Consider the following 20,147-nt stretch of genomic DNA (forward strand, 5'->3'; position numbering starts at 1 on the left):
ATGTTTCCCAACACATCATGTTTAGTGAGGTGTTTAAGACAGACTGAGAGATGCTGTTGGAGGCAGTGTTTTATAGCACAGTTTGTACACTACTTTATTGCCAAATTAAAATAAAGATGTAATCTGGCAGGCTCAGCCTGCTGCTAAGCCTGCCTTGGGTGGTTTTCTGTATTGAGGCAAGAAGATGAGGGGGGGCGGGGGGGGGGCACGGGCAATGAGGTGAAGAACTCTATCTCCGTCCTCCCACTCGCTTCGTTCTCCTAATGCAAAGAAACACCCCCACTGCCCCCCAAAATGAGCAGAATGTTTGTTCTGTCTACGGCTTAAATGCAAAGATAAGAAAAGTACAGAAATAAATGAAGGAAAGCAAGATTTCGGCACTCCTATAATAAATGCCATAAAATTCTTCATAGTGTCCACAGTGATACTTTTTCTTTGGAAGACCTATAAGGGGTGGGACCTTCCGTGACCACTATCCCTCTTCCCATTGGGTATAAAATGTCCGTAATGCCTGTCATGTTGATTTGCTTGAGATTCTAGGGCTTTCCAAAGGTACCTCCTCACACAGACCCTTCAGAGGCCAAGGAACTCAGCTCCTATTTCTAATACTAAGTCCCCAGCCGGGATTCCCATTTGGTCAGCCTACTGCTTTAATTTAATTTTACTTAATTATTTATAGATTTTTAGAGGGGGAAGGAGGAAGGGATGGAGGGATGGAGGGAGGAGGAGGAAGGAAGGGAGGGAGGGAGAAAGGGAGAGGGAGGGAGAGAGAGAGCGAGAGCAAGAGGGAGGGAGAGGGGGAGAGGGGGAGAGGGAGAGGGGAGAGAGAGAGAGAAAGAGAGAGAGAGAGAGAGAGAGAGAGAGAGAGAGAGAGAGAGAGAGAGATTTGTTGCTCCACTTATTTATTCATTGATTGGTTGCTTCTTGTATGTGCCCTGATAGGGGATTGAACCTGCAATCTTGGCGTATCAGCACGATGCTCTAACCAACTCAGCAACCCACCAGGGCCCCGGCTACTTTTCTTGGAACTTCAAATGGAAAAAGGCTCTGAACCTTTCCCTCCCAGCCATCCCAGTGTGGCCTGGAGAGCCACATGCCAATTCAAGAAAATGTTTACCTCTGGGCAACCTCCCAGACCCTGACTACCACAGAGAGATGTCTCTCTCTGAGAGAAAAGACTACAGCATCACAATATCCAGGTTTTATGGATTCTAAGGGCATTTCGCCATACACATTTCTCCCTGATTAAATCTTAAAAAAAAGAATACACATACACGCCCAGGGTTCAGGCCTTCAAGGTGAAATGCAGTGGGGCAGGACAGCGCAGCCCACATGGGCTCCATCCTGGGAGCCAGCGATCCAGGCTCCCTCCCCATCCTCAGAGCCTTGCAGGTCTCATCCATCGAAGGGAAGAAACACATCGGCAGGGAAGTAAGGAGGAAACGAAGGTGGTATGCATCCAAAAGCGGAAGTGTATGCCTGCAAGGACTCGGAGGGGCACGGAAGGAAAGCAGAGAGAAGGATTCTGCTCAGGGATGAGTTCTGAAGGAGCTGCCACCTACACAGGATACTTTCTAAGAGACAGTGCCTTTTGCCTGACAATCCTGTCCACCTTACGTGGGCGTAAAACAGCATCCAGCAGAGACAACTAGCACTGAGGCTCAGTTCAGAGCTGGGAGGTTTATGGCAGCAACAATAGCAGCTGTCACAGAAAAAACTGATGAGCAGTCCGTGAAAGAATAAATGTTCCTTTTCCCAGGCAGACATCGTCATTGGTCTGCCAACACCAGCATGGGGCCCTCCTTGGTGCTCAGAGCTGCATCTCATTACTGTTAAAAGCTCCCTGATTCATGGGTAATCGCCAGCTATTATTTCCATATCACTGACCCACCTGAGTGGCCACAGACCCTCTCCCCTTGACTTCCAGCCAACCCCATTAGCTAATGGCTCCTCCGATGACTACAGCCCCACTCCTCATTCTGTGACTCAAGCTCTGAGATGTGAAGTTCTTCTCCAATCCCTCCTTGCACCAGCAGGTTACCCCTCTTTCGTCCAGCATGATTTCACCTTCATTCTCTCCTGGAGAAACAGAAATCTGCCCATCTCAAGATAACACCCTTAAACATGAGAATTTTACCAAGTGCTACTACATAAGGCTTTATGTCATTCACTGAACTTGAACATGTGATAGCAAAGTGTGGGTTTTCTCTGTGGGAAGATTTGTTAGCTTCTACAGAGCAGAGATTGTTAATGTTTCTTCCAGCTCCGAAATGACAGAATTAAGATACTTTTTGGTCCAGTCCATAATGGCTATGCTATCATCCTAACTGGTCTTCTTGCTTTTGACCATGTATTACCACAATTCACTATTATATTTCTACCAAATTAACTTTTGTAATCTGTAGCTCTGAACCCATCATTCCACAGACCATCATTTTCAAAAGATGCCTAATTAGAAGAACAAAAATCACTTTGCCTAACAACCAAATAGCCAATACAATAAAAAATAATCAAGCTTCTGTTCTGGGAGTATATAATGAACTTTAACAAATTTCCGTTTCAGCCAATAGTCAAATTCACAATCCCGTAAACAGGGGTTTTCTAACTTTGTATCAGTGTTTCTGACATTCCTCTTATGTAAATGTGCCCCTCCCCCCTGGCAAGAAATATGACATATTCATTAATGTCTAGGTAAAATAATTTTATAAGATCATCACTCCTGCACTTTGGGCTGCCCATTTCAGATAATCCATCCAGCTATCTTGATTGGGCACCTATTAAATGTGGATGAGGCCATGCTCTTTTGGCCTCTCTTAAACTATTGGTGAACTCATGTGTATTTAATCTTCTCTCCCCAGATGGATTATGCTCCTTGCTATAGTGATTTTATAGCAACACTGAAGTATACAGAACACCTAACATGACTGTGGACTTTAATATTCATGTTTTTTCCCCCAACCTTTTTGAAAGTGTCCCTGCAATTATAATTATCGGTATGAACACATTTTACAGATAAGCCCAGCCTTTGACACAAGACTAACAAAAAAGGAAGCCAACACTAAATAGCGCTCACTGTAAGTGGCTGACCTGGGGCCACAGCCCAGAGGTCCTACCTCTTCCAGCGCTACCCACTCTACCACCGCGACCCAGGAGGAACTGTTTAAAGTGTTGGGACCTGAAGGGTTACATCCTGGGGCATCTCCTCCACAGGATCGCAGTGATGCGCAGTGTTCCCTTGGCCAGGTAAATCTGGCCTTCGCTGTGCCTCTAGCATCGCAGGGAAAATTAACCAACTGTCAGGTAAAACGCAATAACGCAGCAGATTAAATGACTAATATTCTGTGTCTTGAGCTTCTCAGCCTCGCCCATGGCCACTGCGCCATCATGGGCCAGATGCACTGTGGCCTGACTCTGGGAGTGAAACTGTGCATTCTGCTGAAAGGGCAGCCAGGCTGCTCAAGAGGAAATGAATCCTAATTGTAAATCTTTTCTATTTTTAGACTTAATGTGCATTTTATTTGGCAGGAAGGGCAGCATGAATAAAACTGCAATACCGAGAATTTTAATTTGCTTCCTACAAAATGCTCTGTCAGTAGAGACCTGGGGAAGGTGCTTCCAGCCTTCTGCCCCTCCAGGAAGAACCCCACGCATGGCTACCCTCTCCAGATAAAACCCGAGAGCATCCCCCTCGCTCACGGAAGCCCGACATGTATAATTTCTAACACATGAGCCCTCTAAGGAGAATTCTAAGAATGACTTCACCGAACCATGCATTTCACAGACAATATTCCAATATCTCCCTATGTTCCTTTGTGGCTTCTATGGCTAGAGTCTCTCCCATTTGCCAATGTGTATGTTGTTTCTTTTTCATTTTAATTTAATTGCATTTTATGTTGGTAGCCTTATATTCTAGCTGGGAATGTAAGGTCCTGAAAAGCAGGGGCTATATGTATTTTATAGTGTATCTGTAGTATAGGGTACATGATATATTTTATAGTATGCATTCCATAGCATATATACACATACATCACACACACACACACACACACACACACACACACACACACACACACAGATACATCGAACAGCAAAACCTCATTCAATGCTTTCTTTAAAAAGTGGAACTCTCCTTCAATCCAACCACCAAGAAATGAAAAGTCCTGAGACAACCTGTCTCTGAATGATGCTCTCTGTGGATGTTACTATTTTTCCTCTGGCCATTTCTCTCACTGTTTTAGAAAGTTCTTAGTGTTCTTAGCCTTTGGGAGGGGGTCATCCTTCCTTGAAGGGTCTTATAAAAGCTATCCTGGGTCTTTATCTAGAAAAATGATCACCTCTTGACACACACAAAACACATTCTCCTATTCCATGATGGTCTGGGGCTCCTAATGGTCTGAAACATCTACATTAAAACCTGCTTCTTGCCCTCGCTAGTTTGGCTCAGTGGATACAGTGCTGAAGGGTTTGGCTCAGTTGGCCTGCAGACTGAAGGGTTCCGGGTTCAATTCCGGTTGCAGGTTGGATCCCCATTAGGGGGTGTGCAGGAGGCAGCCAATCAATGATTCTCTCATCACTGATGTTTCTCACTCTCTCTCTACCTCTCCCTTCCTCTCTGAAATCAATAAAAATATACTTACAAAAACAAAAACAAACTATCTCTCCACATTGAGTTCCTTAGTGTCTGGCCTTTTCCCTTGTGTGCTGGGTCAGATGTTTACAAGCTCAAGCCAGTGACCTGAGACCCTCTTTGCTGCCTCTCGTCCCACAGGCACCTGGTTCAGGCGACTGCACAGAACAAAACTGGTCACGGGGAAGAAGCGTGGAGATGATCAACTAGGGGCTTCTCCCGGGAGAACCATGCACTGTTGTCTCAAACAAGGTTCTGTGCTCACCTTCTGGTCTTGGCTGTACGCCAGAATCCAGTCCTCCTGCTTGGGGTGGAAGAGCAAGCTCTGGATGTAGAAGCTCAGCCGGTACTTTTGATAGGTCGCTCCTTCATCTGAGCTGATCAGTAAACTGCTCTCAATCTCCGGGTCCGTGAGTAACATAATCTGCAGCAAAGAATTGTTGGGGAAAGATAATAACAGAAAGTTAAATTTTCGAATTTCTAAAACTTAACAATGAGCTAAAATTTTGACAAGGGAGGGAAAAGGGACAGGCAAGGAACACCTGGGGACTCTGTCAGGGTGGAACTCCTACCTTGACCCAATGACAGAAAATGAGATTCACTAAGGAAGGAAGGAGGCAGGACAAGTTGGAAGGAAGAGAGAGGAAACGGAAGACTGCATTTTCTTCGCTTCCATAGGGCTCCTGGATGTTCTCTTTTCCCCAAAGTTATTTCCTTCATCTGAACTATTTCCCACTGCTCCCCTGACCTCAACCGCCTACCTATTTGGCCTTGTTTACTTTAATTTGGAGGGGAGGGGAGATTAAAGAGCAAGACTTGTAACATCTGTTGTTGGAGAGGTGGAAAAAAATGGAAAGAGATGGGAGTTCACAGGATGTTCTTGCTTGCACAGACTTCTTGTTCATGTCAACAATATCCCATGTCATCCTACATTTAGCCTGACTTTTTTGTTAGTCTTGTGTCAAAGGCTGGGCTTTCTACAGCCCTCTCTGTGAATTGTACAAAGGCCACTTTATCCTATTATATAATTTACTTATTTATTTTGTTTACTGTTCACATACCCTCTACTAGAACCTAAATTCCATGAGAATAGAAGTAGTTGATATTTCTCTATTTTTCTCCCCCACAGGTGTGTTCCCAGCAGCTACAGTAAGACCTAGATTATATTATACCAGAGGCCTGGTGCACGACATTCATGCACTGAGGGGGTGGGGAGGTAATCCCTCAGCCCAGGCTTGAACCCTCTCGCAGTCTGGAACCCCTAGGTGGGCATCCCCCAAGGGGTCCTTAGCACTGCCTCAGAGGCAGGAGAGGCTCCCACCACTGCCACTGCGCTTGCCAGCCATGAGCCCGGCTTCTGGCTGAGCAGCACTCCCCCTGTGGTAGCGCACTGACCACCAGGGGGCAGCTCCTGCATTGAGTGTCTGCCTCCTGGTGGTCAGTGCATATCATAGAGACCAGTCATTCCACTGTTCAGTCGATTTGCATATTAGGCTTTTATTATATAGGATACTCAGTAAATATTTGTCAAATGAATGGGAAGAGTTTACAGAGTAGTCACATGGACCTAGAAAGATGCCCAGCACAGTGTGAGCTCATATGAATGGAGGTCCCTGAGAAGAGTAGCTGGATCTCCCCATCAGTCGTCTTCCTGTCTACAAGAGAATATGCTCTGACTGTTGGAAACTTAATAGTGTCAGCTGCTTTGCACTCTCGCTGAGGTGGTTCATCTTGGTCAGAGCAGTAATGAACAATCCACAAAAGGAACACGATGGAGAAGCTGCCCCGAACACTGATTTTTATTCTCTCACGCTATGCCTCTAGGAATGTGTGATGAAGTACCTCATTCCCCACTCTCTGCAGGTCTCCTTTCACTCAGTCAAAGTGCACATCTAATGCCTCCTGACAGGTGGCCTTAATGCTACCTGCTGACTTCCTCCCCATCAACGTATTAATTGACACTTTCTGAGTTTGGTTCGGAGAAGCATGAAAGATGTGCTTAATGTGTGGCTGTATGAAGAGAAATCACTGTAGCCCAGGGTTTTTAAAGATTACCAGCTGAGGAGGCAGCAGTTCTAGGACAGAAAGAGTGAGAGAGAAAGGAAAAATAAAACAGAGCCATGTCATAGAAGAGTAGAGTGCCAAGCAAACACACTGAGATTTCTCAAGCATTTGGAGGCAATCATATTAAAACCTTGGGATAGTGCCCTAGCTGGTTTGGCTCAATAAACAGGGAGAGCATTGGACTGGGAACTAAAGGGTCATGGTTCAATTCTGGTCAGGGACACATGCCCGGGTTGTGTGCTTGATCTCCAGTGTTGGGTGGGGAGGCATGCAGGAGATCAATGATTCTCTCTCATTATTGATGTTTCTATCTCTCTTTCCCTCTCCCTTCCTTTCTGAAATCAATAAAAACATATTTTAAAGAAAAAAAAAACATTTGGGGGGATAGTTAGTATCATCTTCAAAAGTGGTGTCCTGTGACGTCACTGCAAATGTCACATGAGGATTGCACCCCAGACACACTCAGCCTGCACTGTGTTTATGTCCTGTGGGGAGAATTGAAGGCGCCCTGCTGTTTTTACAATCTCTGTTATTTTTTCTTTGCTTTTTTTTTAATTTTTAAAATTGATTTTCAGAGAGAGAGGGAGGGAGATGGAGAGGGAGAAAGAGACATTGATATGAGAGCAAAACATCTCAAAACATGGATTGGCTGCCTTCTGCATGCTCCCTGTTGGGGATCGAGCCCGCAACCTGTGCATGTGCCATTACCAGGAATTGAACTGGCAACTTTTTGGTGCATGGGACCACACTCAACCTCCCTTCTGGGAGAGGAGAAAAGGGATGTGGGGCAGGGAGTGCAACATCGTGGCTGCTCGTGCCTTCAGACACGATGGAAAGCACACACAAAATTGGAGACTAATTGCCTCTCAATCCATGTTCCAGTCAAGCCACTGTTCCCCACCATAAATTCTGACAAAGCTATCATTTTTCTTGTTTCGAATTTACCACAAAGATAGGGTTCCCTCTTTGGATGGCTGGCATGGAGCTATCATCTAAGTGCTAAGTACAAACTCACATACATGGCTTCATTAAAATCTCTTGTATGCATTAAACAGGGATGTTCATATGGCACCTACATTCACAAGAATACTTCCAGGTAATTTCATATTTACTAGCACAAACAGGTGTTTTCCAAACAACAAATAAGTCATCAAATGATTATACTGCTTTGAGTCTCCAACCACAATTAACAATGATATATAGCATGCTTTCTGCACTACTGTCCAAAGTAATTTCCATAATAATATGAAAAGGCTCAATTTCATAGGGCATCTATTGTCTCGGCAAGGTGATTTCCCCCCTCCTCTGATATTCTATTTCCCTGTTAAGCAGAATATGTTTTCCTCTCTTCCCACGAGTGCAGACCCCACCACCTGCTTCTCCTGGCAGACCACTTCAGAAAAATAAAAAACTGGGCCCTAGCTGGTTTGGTTCAGTGGATAGAGTGTCGGCCTGCAGACCAAAGGGTCCCATGCTGGATTTGGGTCAAGGGCACATACCTTGATTGCAGGCTCCTCCTAAGCCTGGGCTTTGGTTAGGGCTCATGCAGGAGGCAACCGATTGATGTGTTTCTCTCACATTGATGTTTCTCTCTGTCTTTCCCTCTCTCTTCCACTCTCTCTAAAAATCAATGGAAAAATATCCTCAGGTGAGGATTAACAAAAAATACAAATAAAATAAGAAAATAAAAAAAAACTGGGCCTACAGAATATCCCCAAATCAAGCTGATTTTTATTTATCATTTATTTAAAATATCTTTGATAGTTATTTATGCTCCAAGTCATGAGACTATGTAAGATATTTCTGCATCCAGGTGCTATTAAATAAGGGAGGGCAGAGGTAGAATAATGCAAATATCTCTCAAACACGTGGCTACTTAAAAGCGAGTAAATGAAACTCCTGGCTTCCGTGGCAGCTTTTTCTGGGTACTAAAAATATGTAGACTAAAATCTCACCTTCTCTAAATGGCCCTCACCTCCTCTATTTTGGAATTTGACATTTTAGAAATGATGGAAGATGCTAGGAAATACCCCCTATAAGATTTATAAGTGCCTGTATTACACAAACCTTCCAGTGGTTCGTCTTTCAAACCTCTGCTCAAATCCACTCAAAACAAACAGGTCAACTGGGATCTATTTCTACTTAGCCTTTTTTATTGCACAAACACCTCTGTAAGACCTCCAGTAGACGAATTGAAAATAAAAGAAAAATCAACTGCTCATGACCCTATCCTTTCAACAAGTTAAACAATGTTTATGCTTCCTTCTACTTTATCCACATCTACATATCATATCATAGATTTTTTTTATTCTGATTTTCAACTTAATATTTTAATTTCATATTATTGCCTATATTCAAATCCAACTGAATGCAAAACACACAAATGCATTCACACACAATTATACACACCACTGTGAACAATGTGTTACCTAATCACAACCTTCAACTTCATTCATTTACAACCAGTGCAGTGGTTGAACCATAGAAAGTATTTAATAAATTATTGTTAACTAAATAAGTGAACTCGTATTATTTCAGTCTTTAAAAATGTTAATGGTTTTATTTCAAGTGGGTTGAGGTTTGTTTGGGCATTTTGTAGGTTAATACGTAAATTAATAAGTAAATAAAGTCTTTAAGCAAAATATACATAGAAAATGTTTAACCTATTTGAAAAAAAAGAAACAATGTGAATAATACATGTGATCCCATCTTTAGAGAGGAATGATGTCATTTATAAATAAGTATGTTCTATCCCAGAAGGTATTATACTGGGAAATATCAAAATGGCAACTTCAAATTCGTGAACACTCCTCAAAAATGTGTAGGTTACACCCCTTAAACATGCCCAATAATCACTGTCTGCTGGTTTACTTCTGACTCATTGTGTGACTTTAAGTAAATGGTGCTTTGTTTGTTTAATCCTCTGCATTCTCGAATATGATCTGAATGACAGGAATTTGGAGGACTTTGTAAAAGGCATGAACCCAAACTTGGCACAATTCCTGAAGTGAGCTCTCTAAAAAGAGAGGCCATTATTTATTTGCCCGACATAGAGCTTGGTCTCTAGTAGAAGTCTATACATCTCTGTAAGTGAATGAACAAGTGAATGAGCGCATAGGTGAATCCTCTTCATTCCTGAGACCCTGGGAGTCTGCGTCCTCTTAAGTAAATCCCTGCTGTTCTACTTGGAGGCAAGGAGGGTAAAAACAAGGGGAAGTGTCTGTCTTTAACAGGAAAGTAATTATTTTCTCTGTTCAGATCAGCCCCCAGGTATTAGAGCCAGTTTACTTATGCCTTGCAGGGTGTGCAGATGCTGTGTTGACTGCATCTGCAGATGAATTGTTTTCTATAGAAAGTCAATAATGGCTACACAGGCTCCGACCGCCCAACTCCAAGCTATCATTCATCATCCACTTCTGGAGAGGGAAAAAATTTTATTTGCTTTTCCTAGAGGTGACAAATGAATATGAAATGCAATCTAGAGATTTCAACTATGTCACTTCTCACTTTTATTTGAGTACTAGTCCTTCAGACATGTTAATGTCATCAAAAATTAAATGCATCTTCACTTTCTTTGACTTGCTCCAGATTCAACATATGGCTACATGATGTAACTCTACAAAAGGTTGGCTGGGAGCTTTTCTTATCCTGCTAGGTTGTGTACTAGGGACATTGCTCCTACAGAAATGTCACTACTATTTAGTTTTTCAGACTCTTTTCCTAGGTGTGTTGTTCTTGGAATTCCATAATTTAGATGGGGTGGAGTTAATAAAGAGCAGCTTCAATACCTATAAGCATATACTTCATTTCTTCAGTCCTAAAGCAAAGAATATGTATTTTATGTTTTGTTCATTATTTCCTGTCATCTGTCTGCTCCTTGTCATCTGTGGATTGGAATCAAGAGGAGATAATGTACTGACAATATATCTCTTGATTTGCTTGAGGCTTAAATCCAATTCAGATGACCATATCACAGGTGCATAATAAATACTTTTCATAATGATGATAATGAAAAATCGCAATAGCAGTAATTGGCCACTCCAGTTATCTACCCACTTTATCCAAACAAAATTCTACCTAGAAACAGTATAACAGGCTATTTGCAGGCCTCTGGCTTCAGTATTAAAAACAAATTAAGCAAAGTGTAATCAGAGCAATTGAGTAGTTTGCAGACCACTGTGGGTGATAAACTACCTACTCCCAATGTGAGCTGAATGTTTATCTTTCCCAGATGAATTGAAAGTGAAAGCAATGCATGCTTATCTGTTGACAACTGTTGGGCAGGCAGTAGTGGGAGAAGTCACACAGGATCTCAGAATGACCCAGGTAAAGGAAATCACTGAAGTACAAACAATAGTGAGAAAAGGAGACAAAAGTGAGTAAATGGAAAATGTTCAAATAAGTGTATGCTGAGAAAAAAAATCTGTAGAAAGATGGACCCAGTGTGCAATCACTCGTTCTAAATGCTACTCCCAACCCCCCAAACTCTGTGAAGCTCACCTAATACACCATCCATGGTCATTAACGCAAAGTAGACTCATTTGATACTAAGAGACCAAAAAAAATGTTTGGGCAATAGACCATCTACCTGTGACCTGAATATTAATTCAGAGAAATTGCTAGGAAAACTTGGCATTGCATTCTAAAGAGTTTGTTCTGTGAGTTTACTTTAAAAACTTTTTGTAATGAGGGCCCGATGAGTTTTATTTCTTAGGGGGAAAATTAGTTTTTAAGAAGTGTATAATAATATTTCAGTTCTTCATGTCTCTTACTAGCCTTGTCAGAAGACCCTACTTATTGATTATTATGTAACATTTATGATAATTCACTCAATACTCCTTTTGCCCAACTGTATAGAGTACACAGGAGAAGAGTAAGGTTCACCAGGAATGACCATATATGGGTTACACTCCTTGGAAGACAATTTAAGAAAAAAAGTTTATATAAGATTTCTTCTCATTTCTCTGGGGATTACTGAACACAACCCTTTCCTGAGTCAATCTTAAAGGGAAAAAAAAAAAACACTGCTTCATCGTGAGACTCTGCTTCCATGACTGTGGATGGCACTGACCCCCTACAAGGAAACACAGGCCCACGTGTTTGGGCGAGTTGATCTGAAGGGCTACCCACAGAGTCTGGGAACCACAGACCTGTTTTCCATAAGAAGAGCCCTAACCAAATCTTAAACCTGATCCTAGTCAATGTTGCAGTGGGTGTGTGCACGTCCTCAGAAAAGAGAGTGTGTTTAGTGACAATCATTCAGACCATTAGAAGAAGAAGGAAAAACAAGCCATACGTAGATATTACAATCACAGAAAATGTGGGGCTTGACTTCCAAGACGGATTTGAGTGTCATCTCTGCCACTCTGGAGAGCTCATAGCTCACTTAACTTCTCATGAGCCTCCGTTTTCTCATCGAGGGTAATGCTACTATAAAGAAGTGTACATTTATTGAGCATCTGTTGGGTTCCAGGCACGCCACTAAACCTTTACAATATGTCACTTCATTAAATTGTTAAAAACCAGTTCAGATAGATATTATTATGTCCATTTGACAGTTGGGGAAATGAGGTCATTTTCTCAAGGCCATGCAGTTAGTCAGTGGTAACGCTATCATGGCCCATGCTGCATAAGTCTGTGTAAAGATCAGATCATCAGTGTGAAAGCAATGCTGAACTTTGAGCAAATGTTATTATTATGACTTCACAAAGGATGGCACATTTAGCACTATATGTTCTGCTAAAATGTGATAGTTGAGTTCAGAGAGAGAGAGAGAGAGAGAGAGAGAGAGAGAGAGAGAGAGAGAAACCTTATAAGTATCTCATAAAATATTGCCTAGCTGGGAAAAGGGGAGGGGTGGGGGAGTTTGCAATGGAAGCTAGGAGCTACACTAAGGAGACTCTCAATAACAAGATAATTGGTAAGATAGTCTTGAAGAAATAAAGATTTTTTTTTTGCTTTAAATATAAATTTATGGAATCAAAATACTCAGTCCTGTTTCACATTCAGATTTTCACAATAGCCCTGGCTTCCTTTTTCTTATCCTTCTATCATTGCTTCTCCAAAAAATTGTTTTCCTGTGCTTTATCATAAGGATGGGTGAGGGAGGACTGGGCAAAAAGCTCTGACTTAAAGATAGTATAGGGAGGGAAACAAACGTTCCCTGTAAGCTAGTTCTCAAGGAATTTTATGTTAAAATTAATCAGAATAAAAACAATGTAACCCTTCTCCTAATAAACAGATCCTATGTTTAATTAGCAGCAAAATATTAATTCATTTTGCTGGAGAAGTAGCTGTCATCATATTAAGGGGACATTAGAAAACACAAGGTATTCATTAATGCTTAGCATGGTATCATCTTGTTTTTAAAAATGGCATTTTAGAGGAAAAGAATGATGGACAAATTTGAGAGACATTTTTATTACTGCAGTTACTATGGAGACTGATCAAATACCTTGAGAATATTTGAGCCATGTTAAATATCCCCACATTATTCTGTGGCCTCTGCTCAAACTCAATCAGAACACACTTTCATGGTCATTACAAGTCCCAAACTAAATTCTCTCCTAAATCCCCAAAGATCTATAAATGCCAAGAGGCTACATTATTTTAAAATGTTAGCTGCTATCAGAAGGAGCTGAGATACCGTGAGAAATGGGCATTCATCTTCTTTGCTGATGGGAAACTTTACGAGAAATGATGTTCATTTCATGATAAGAAATCTCTTTATTCCTCCAGAAATGATAAAGGAGAAGAGGTGGGGAGAAAGAGAGAGCAAGAAAGGGAAGCTTTCAGTACATTTTAACCTCAATTTAGGTGAGGGACATAGCATTTTTGGTAGAATCTCTAAGTTGTGCATTTGATTGGAGAGTCTGAATAAATGTCAAGTTGAAAGTCAGGAAAATGAAAAGAAGGGCCCACAGGAATGAGTTCCTTCTAAAAATTAGTGAACAGAATGTACTCACATTCTTCATTCCTTGCTGTACTTGAATCATCACCCTGACAAGTATATTTTAGCTTTACTTAAATTAGTGCTTCATGGTGAACGGGCAAATACAGGCAAGGTGTATGGGGAAGGATTAACAAAGTCTCAGCCACATGAGACCTTGCTAATATATTTGGCTATTAGCTCTCCTGAGAAGACCTTTGGGATACTGGGGATTTCTCTCAAACGGGATGGGCAGGTTAGTGAAGCAAAAATTGAGAATGGCCTGGGCCCCTCTGCTGTAGAGCTCTCAGGAAGATGGGACTGGAGTGGATTCATCAGGAAGAAGTGCCTCCTGTTAGCAAGGAGATCTATTTCATGCAAATTTTTCCTTCATTCTTCAAGTATTTAATGATAGACATTGATCATCTCAAGTTGTTTTAGAGAGGCAGAAAAGGGTGAATATGCTTAATAGACATGCCCCTGAGTATAATTACATTAGCAGCTGCTGTTCCTCTCTCCTTCTTTTCCCTCAGTCAGAGCAGGAGATATAAATGTAGCGTTTTAAGATGTTTTCTCATTATTTTATTTTCTAGGCAGTTCTGTATCTTAGCTAATTGCAGCTCAGAATGCATGTTTCAGAAGCAGCCGAAGTGGCACATTTTATTGAAGAGGAAAGGACCTCTGTTGCACTAATGAAGAGCTGTGTGACAAACTACCTCACAACAGTGGCTTAAGGCAACCTTCGATTTTGCTCCTGGTTCTGTGGGTCAGAAATCTGGGAAGAGCTAAGCTGGGTGCACAGTTCCAGGTCCCTATGGCATCACTGTGGTGGCTGCAGCTGGAGTTTCCACCTCTAAGATGGCTTCTTCACGCAGGCATTTGGCCTTAGCTTCTCTCTTTCTCTCCACGGGGCATTCCATCCTGCAGGCCCTCTCTCCTTGTGGCTTGAACTTCGCATCTCAGTTTCACAGTAGCTGGCTTTCTTGATCGCTGGCTGGCTTGCTACAGTGTGAGTGTCCCAAGAGAAGCATGTCAAAGGGACTCAAGTGGAAGCTGCCAGGCTTCCTCTGACCTGTCCCCAGAAGTCCCAGGATATCCATTTGGCAGCATTTCTATTGGTGAAATAAGTCATCACTTTTTGGCTAGACTGAAAGGGAGGAGAAAAATAATTCCATCTCTGAAGGACACACACACACACACACACACACACACACACACACGGGATGGCAAGTATGATGGCAGCCACCATTGGGCTCTATGACCACAACAAGTTCCTATACAATTTGTCACTTATAATTAACCTTTTGCACTCGGATGTCGAGTGTGACTCGACACGGTTAGCATTAGAATAAAGGAATCGAGAAAAAAGCAAGCGAGTGTAAAGGGTTTTAAAAGAAGGGGAAAATGAGAAAAAATTATTAGTTTATCTGCAATATGAATAACAAGGTCTTCTCATAATCATATCTGAGATACAGATAACCTGAGGTTGGGTTTTGGCCGTGAAGTAACTCTGTTATATGTTTGAAAGCTATTAATTCCTAATCTGGCAACAATTCAAGATGAATGTGTATTGAAGACTAAATGAATTATGTTGTTAGTCTCAGAAATATTAAGAGACCCAAGGTCAAGGAAGGCCAGCCTGTGGATTTTCAGGATACATCAATTACCCAGGTTAAATTATATGAGGACAGATCTGTTAAATGTCTATTAAAATGTACATAACTAACTATTTAATAAGAAAGTCCATATCTAGGCATCACAATCCCATCAAGTAAATTAGGATATGACATCATTAAAAGTGGATTTCTTAAGATCAAAATATTCTTTGCCCCTTTATGTTCCCAACAAAAGCACCAATCTCTATTTCAACATAACCTAGCAAAACAGAATACTTATTGTTCTCATGGATCTTAACATAAACCGATTGATTTTTCTATAGTCTTGGACCAACAAAAACAACAAAAGGTCATTTGGCTCTGAGGGTGAACAGATGAATGGGAAATATGTCCCAGAAAAATATAGCAAGTTTGATTTTTATCATGCAGAGGCCTGTGTAAAACCATCCAACATTTTTATTTTGTGTTTCTTACTCTATATGCATCCTGCTACTATGCCAACCCTATAAAACACTCATCTGCTCCAAGTTACTACCAACAGGGAATCCACACTTTAAGAAAATAACCACAAAATCATATCTCTTGAGTTTAGTGATATTTCTAAGCATCCTGATTCCAAAGGAATATAAGGGTTCCCCCAAAAAAAGCCTTCAAAACAAAAATTTTACCATCATAGAACATTTGCAAATTACATGATCTTTCATTTATTCAGGTTAATATCTTTTGTGTGTCTAGTCACAGTTGCTCAGAAGTTAGCATCCTCACCAATCAGAATGATTCCTAATCAACAGGCTACCGTGCAAACCAGTTATAAAATTGTCATTCTATCTTGAGACTGTACAAAGGCATTTTGAGACCCAGATGCATATTCATGATGGGTTCAACATGCCCACAAAGATGTTATCACTTACGAAGACACTACCACTTCCAAAGTGGGCTGATCTTGATTTAGAAGATACTTTGACCCTATGAGAGACTGTTCACAGACATTTTGGTTTTCTTGGAATGGATCACAGGCAGGGTGAACATGTGTCATAATTTGTCCTGGAAAGTCCTAATTTACTCCTTCTGCACCATCATAAATATTATTACTGATGTACTTGTATGTATGGCTTGGATGATAAATTATATGCTCATCTTAGTGAATCTTGTGTAGTGATATTTGAGTGATTTTTCTCTTATTTTTCAGAATATCTCTCAAAAATGAACTTTCCAGGTAATTGAACCAATTTTTAAAAAATACTGACCATACTTAGTGACAAAGAAATCTTCAAACTGATGGACAAACTGACACTTTCCTTAACAAGATATATCAGAATCAGTTAGCTTTCCCTGAAACTAAGGGTCATGAAAATATCTCTCAATTAATCCATTTTACTGTAGGATAGCAATGCTTTCTGGAAATACTGAAATGTGCTGAGCTCTCTCCTGAAAATTAAATAGTTTTCATACTTCCAATCATTCTTCTTATCTCCTCACCCCATCCCTTTCCACTGTCAGAGAGTCTCCTATTAATATAATTGAATCCTTTCTTCCACATTTCAATCTAAAAAATGTCTTCTGACATATTTTATTAAATTAAGACATTTCCAAAGTAACCCTAGCCCAAAACAAATATATTCTAGAAAAATATATTGATGACCAAATGAAGTCACACCAGTAAAACACTGAGTGGCTTCCCAGCCTGAGACATTTTAGACTTCCACTTGTGAGGACCAGCCTATAATGCTGGCAGGTTCTGCTTTAGAGCCCCTGTCGGCCATGACCTTGTTCTCTGAAGGCCATGCTTTGCGTCAGGCCACAGCTTAGGTCTTGCCACTGGGGAGCCCCTCAAACCTGGTCCCTCCTCAGTTCACAAACAACTGGTATTGAACCTGAATCCTTCAATTTGGAATAAAAGGATGAAGCTACCTTGGGGTGCAGGGTTTTAAGCTACTTGGCAGGTGTCTAGTTGTTGGAATGTCTGTGCCAATGATACAATAATTTTGTTTCTTTTAAATTATTCATCTCATTTGTGATAAAAATTAGTATTTTTTTCTCAAACATGAGTAGGAATTAACATGCATTCATTACAGAAAAATGTAGAAAATGTCCTCCAGAAAGTAGTAGGAAAAATAAGAGAAAAATCACTCAAATATCACTACACAGAGATCATTATCACTAACATTTTGAAGTTTGCTTTCTCAATCTCTGTTTCTATGTATATATGGGTACACATATATACATAACTTTGTGTATATATATAAAGAGAGATAGAAAGAGAGAGAGAGAGAGAGAGAGAGAGAGAGAGAGAAGACACTACCACATGATATTTTCTGCTTTTTAACCTGCTTTCCCCAGTTTAAAACTATACTGCAAACATTTTCCAGGCTATTAAATATTCTTCTGTGTTATCATTTTTTATTGGCTACATTAACTTTAATTATATGGCTAAGCCACTACGTAATTAATCTCTTATTAGAAGGTTTCCAAATTTCACTAATATAATCTTATGACCTAATGTAGATTAAAATTTTCTGTACATCAATTATTATTACTTCAAGTAATCTCCTCGAAGCAGAATTTATGGGTCAAAGCATATCAATGTATAACCCCTTTTGATACATATTACCAAATGCCTTTCAAAAAAAGAGAGGACTAATTCAGAGTTCCTTGTCTGGAACGTGCCCATTACCAACACTAGGACTTTTTCTCCCCATCCCCGCCCTCCCAACCTCTCCGCTTTCATTTTTACAACATTTTCTAAGCTGACTGGGGAACAAGGTACATTTTATTTTGTGTCGATACACATTACTAATAAGAGTGAATTTTGCTTTCCTCCATCCCTTGCTTCCTTTTGTCATTTGTGTTTAGTCATTTAAATTGCCTTATTTAGTAGACTGCTTGTTCATACTTTTCCTTCATTTTAAATTAGGATTGTTTCTCTTTACTTACTGATTTTTATAAATAGCCATTCCTACATCATGTTCTATTTACAATATTCTGCTTAAGTACATTTTATATCTTCATCTAAAAAAAAGAAATAAAGTATCATTCTGTACATACTACCTACACATACGCATAGGTGATCCCAGGTGAGTATTTCAAGCTTAATGACAGTAGAGAAATCAGAAACTTTAAACTTTATAAAACTTCAATAACTGTGTTCCCTGAATAAATAAACTGCAGGGGAAAAAAACACATTTTTTCCCATTTTTGACTGTTATCAATCCATAGACAGAACTTTCATATCACCCATTTATCATAAATTGTAAGCTATTAAAAAAATAGCCCACTGTACAAAGAAGCTGAAATTTGTTAAACTACTCGTCAAGAAGATGGCATACATACATGACGTTTCATGTAAGAACTACAGAGCACTTACAAATGTGAATTAGGACATTCCAACTGGACACTGAAGAAACCTCGAGGGAGTAACATTAGACAGGGAGGGGCATGATGATTTCTCCACGGTAATTCAAGAACACTTTTGGTATTTCTATGTCTCACTCCCAGGAACCTGGTTCCCAGATCTGCATTTTAAACATTTGACAGCATAATAACACAGATCTTTTAATCAGTGAAGCAAGGCCGTGGAGTGGTTATTGAACAACACGTTAAAATTTGTCTAAAGAGAAAATGTAACTGAGTGGAATTTTCTCCTCTTTGATACAATTATACTAAATGCAGTCTTATAATCTGACTTATCTATAGGATATTTCAATAAAATTATAGAAATATCCTCAAAATTAACATTTTCAGAATCCTTTTTATAGTCATTCTAAGAATAAATAGAAAAACAAGATTTGGGAAATAAAAAGGTGGGTTTATTTTTTTAAAGCAATTGTTCACTCCCTGTGGATTGGCCAGATGTTTACCATTCAATAATTCATCTCTACTTTCCCCCCTCTAATTTATTTAACTAGTTTTAGGCACTAAGAGGTAGCTACTGTGCTTAAGACTGAAGATTAAATTATGAACGAGGCACTGAATGCCCTATTACCTTGTGAGTTCTTCTACAGTCAGCCCCAAGACAGAAGAGAGAAAATTCAGTGGGAAAAGTACATGTGTATAGGTCCTGACACAACGTATTGTGAGAACGGCATTCCTGTTGTTGGAATGAGGTAAGACAGCGAAGAACATGGGACATTTAAGTGGGTTTTGAAGGATGTTGAGGTGTTGACAGGGGCGGGAGGGTTTCATGGCGGAGGGGTTAACATAGGCAAGAAGAGAGAAGTGCGAATATACAAGGCATGTTCAGGTAACAGCAAGTTCCTCAGGATGGCAGAAGGCAGATCATCTAGTCTACAGCCAAGTTGAAAGAGTTGGACTCTTCATGCAAAGGGGGTTTCAGTGAAGTAGCAAGAGAACCTGTTTATTCTGAGCCATACCTACAGAGTCATGATTTTAAAGTAGAAAATAGAAAGACTGTAGCTCCCTTCAGTGATCACTTGGGAGGTAATACAGAATGTGGAATAAAGAGAAGAGAACATGGAGCTGGGAGCTTCTGAAGACATCACTGCCGTGGTTCAGCTAAGAGAAGTGTGCCAGGAACACAATCTTAGACCTAATACAATATCCCAAAGCTGGGCAGTGAAGTGTTACCGGAAGACTTCCAATCCACTGGGATTCCAATCATACTTCAGAGTTATTTCCAGGCAAATCTATAAGCACTGGAAATTCTGGCAAAGATTTTTCAGAAGCACACAACTTGGGAAATCACAGCGGAGTCTGACAATCAACACTCTTCAAGGATCCAACAGGAGGGGAGAACAAAGAAAACATATGTCTCCCCACTTTAACACTTGCCAATGTAAATGAGCATATGTGCCTTTTCAATGTTCAACAGATTCCTCAAGCCCCAGAATGTGGAGCTGCCATGAAGGAAACCATCAGGCGAAAAAGAATCATTTCAGGGAGAGACTTTTTTCCT

At 40.5% G+C, this 20,147-nt stretch overlaps 1 protein-coding gene across 4 annotated transcripts in view; it reads right to left on the reverse strand.

The window, feature by feature from the left end:
- SORCS1 (sortilin related VPS10 domain containing receptor 1) overlaps positions 1–20,147 on the reverse strand; it is a 467,090-nt gene that overhangs the window by 166,160 nt on the left and 280,783 nt on the right. For all 4 annotated transcript variants that reach the window (XM_054729115.1, XM_008144286.3, XM_054729116.1 and 1 more), the window contains exon 4: positions 4,893–5,051. In XM_054729115.1, the coding sequence (XP_054585090.1) occupies positions 4,893–5,051 (159 nt within the window). The remainder of the gene's footprint in view (positions 1–4,892; positions 5,052–20,147) is intronic.

This window comes from Eptesicus fuscus, chromosome 17 (genome assembly GCF_027574615.1).
Source record: "Eptesicus fuscus isolate TK198812 chromosome 17, DD_ASM_mEF_20220401, whole genome shotgun sequence".
NCBI classification, from domain to species: domain Eukaryota; kingdom Metazoa; phylum Chordata; class Mammalia; order Chiroptera; family Vespertilionidae; genus Eptesicus; species Eptesicus fuscus.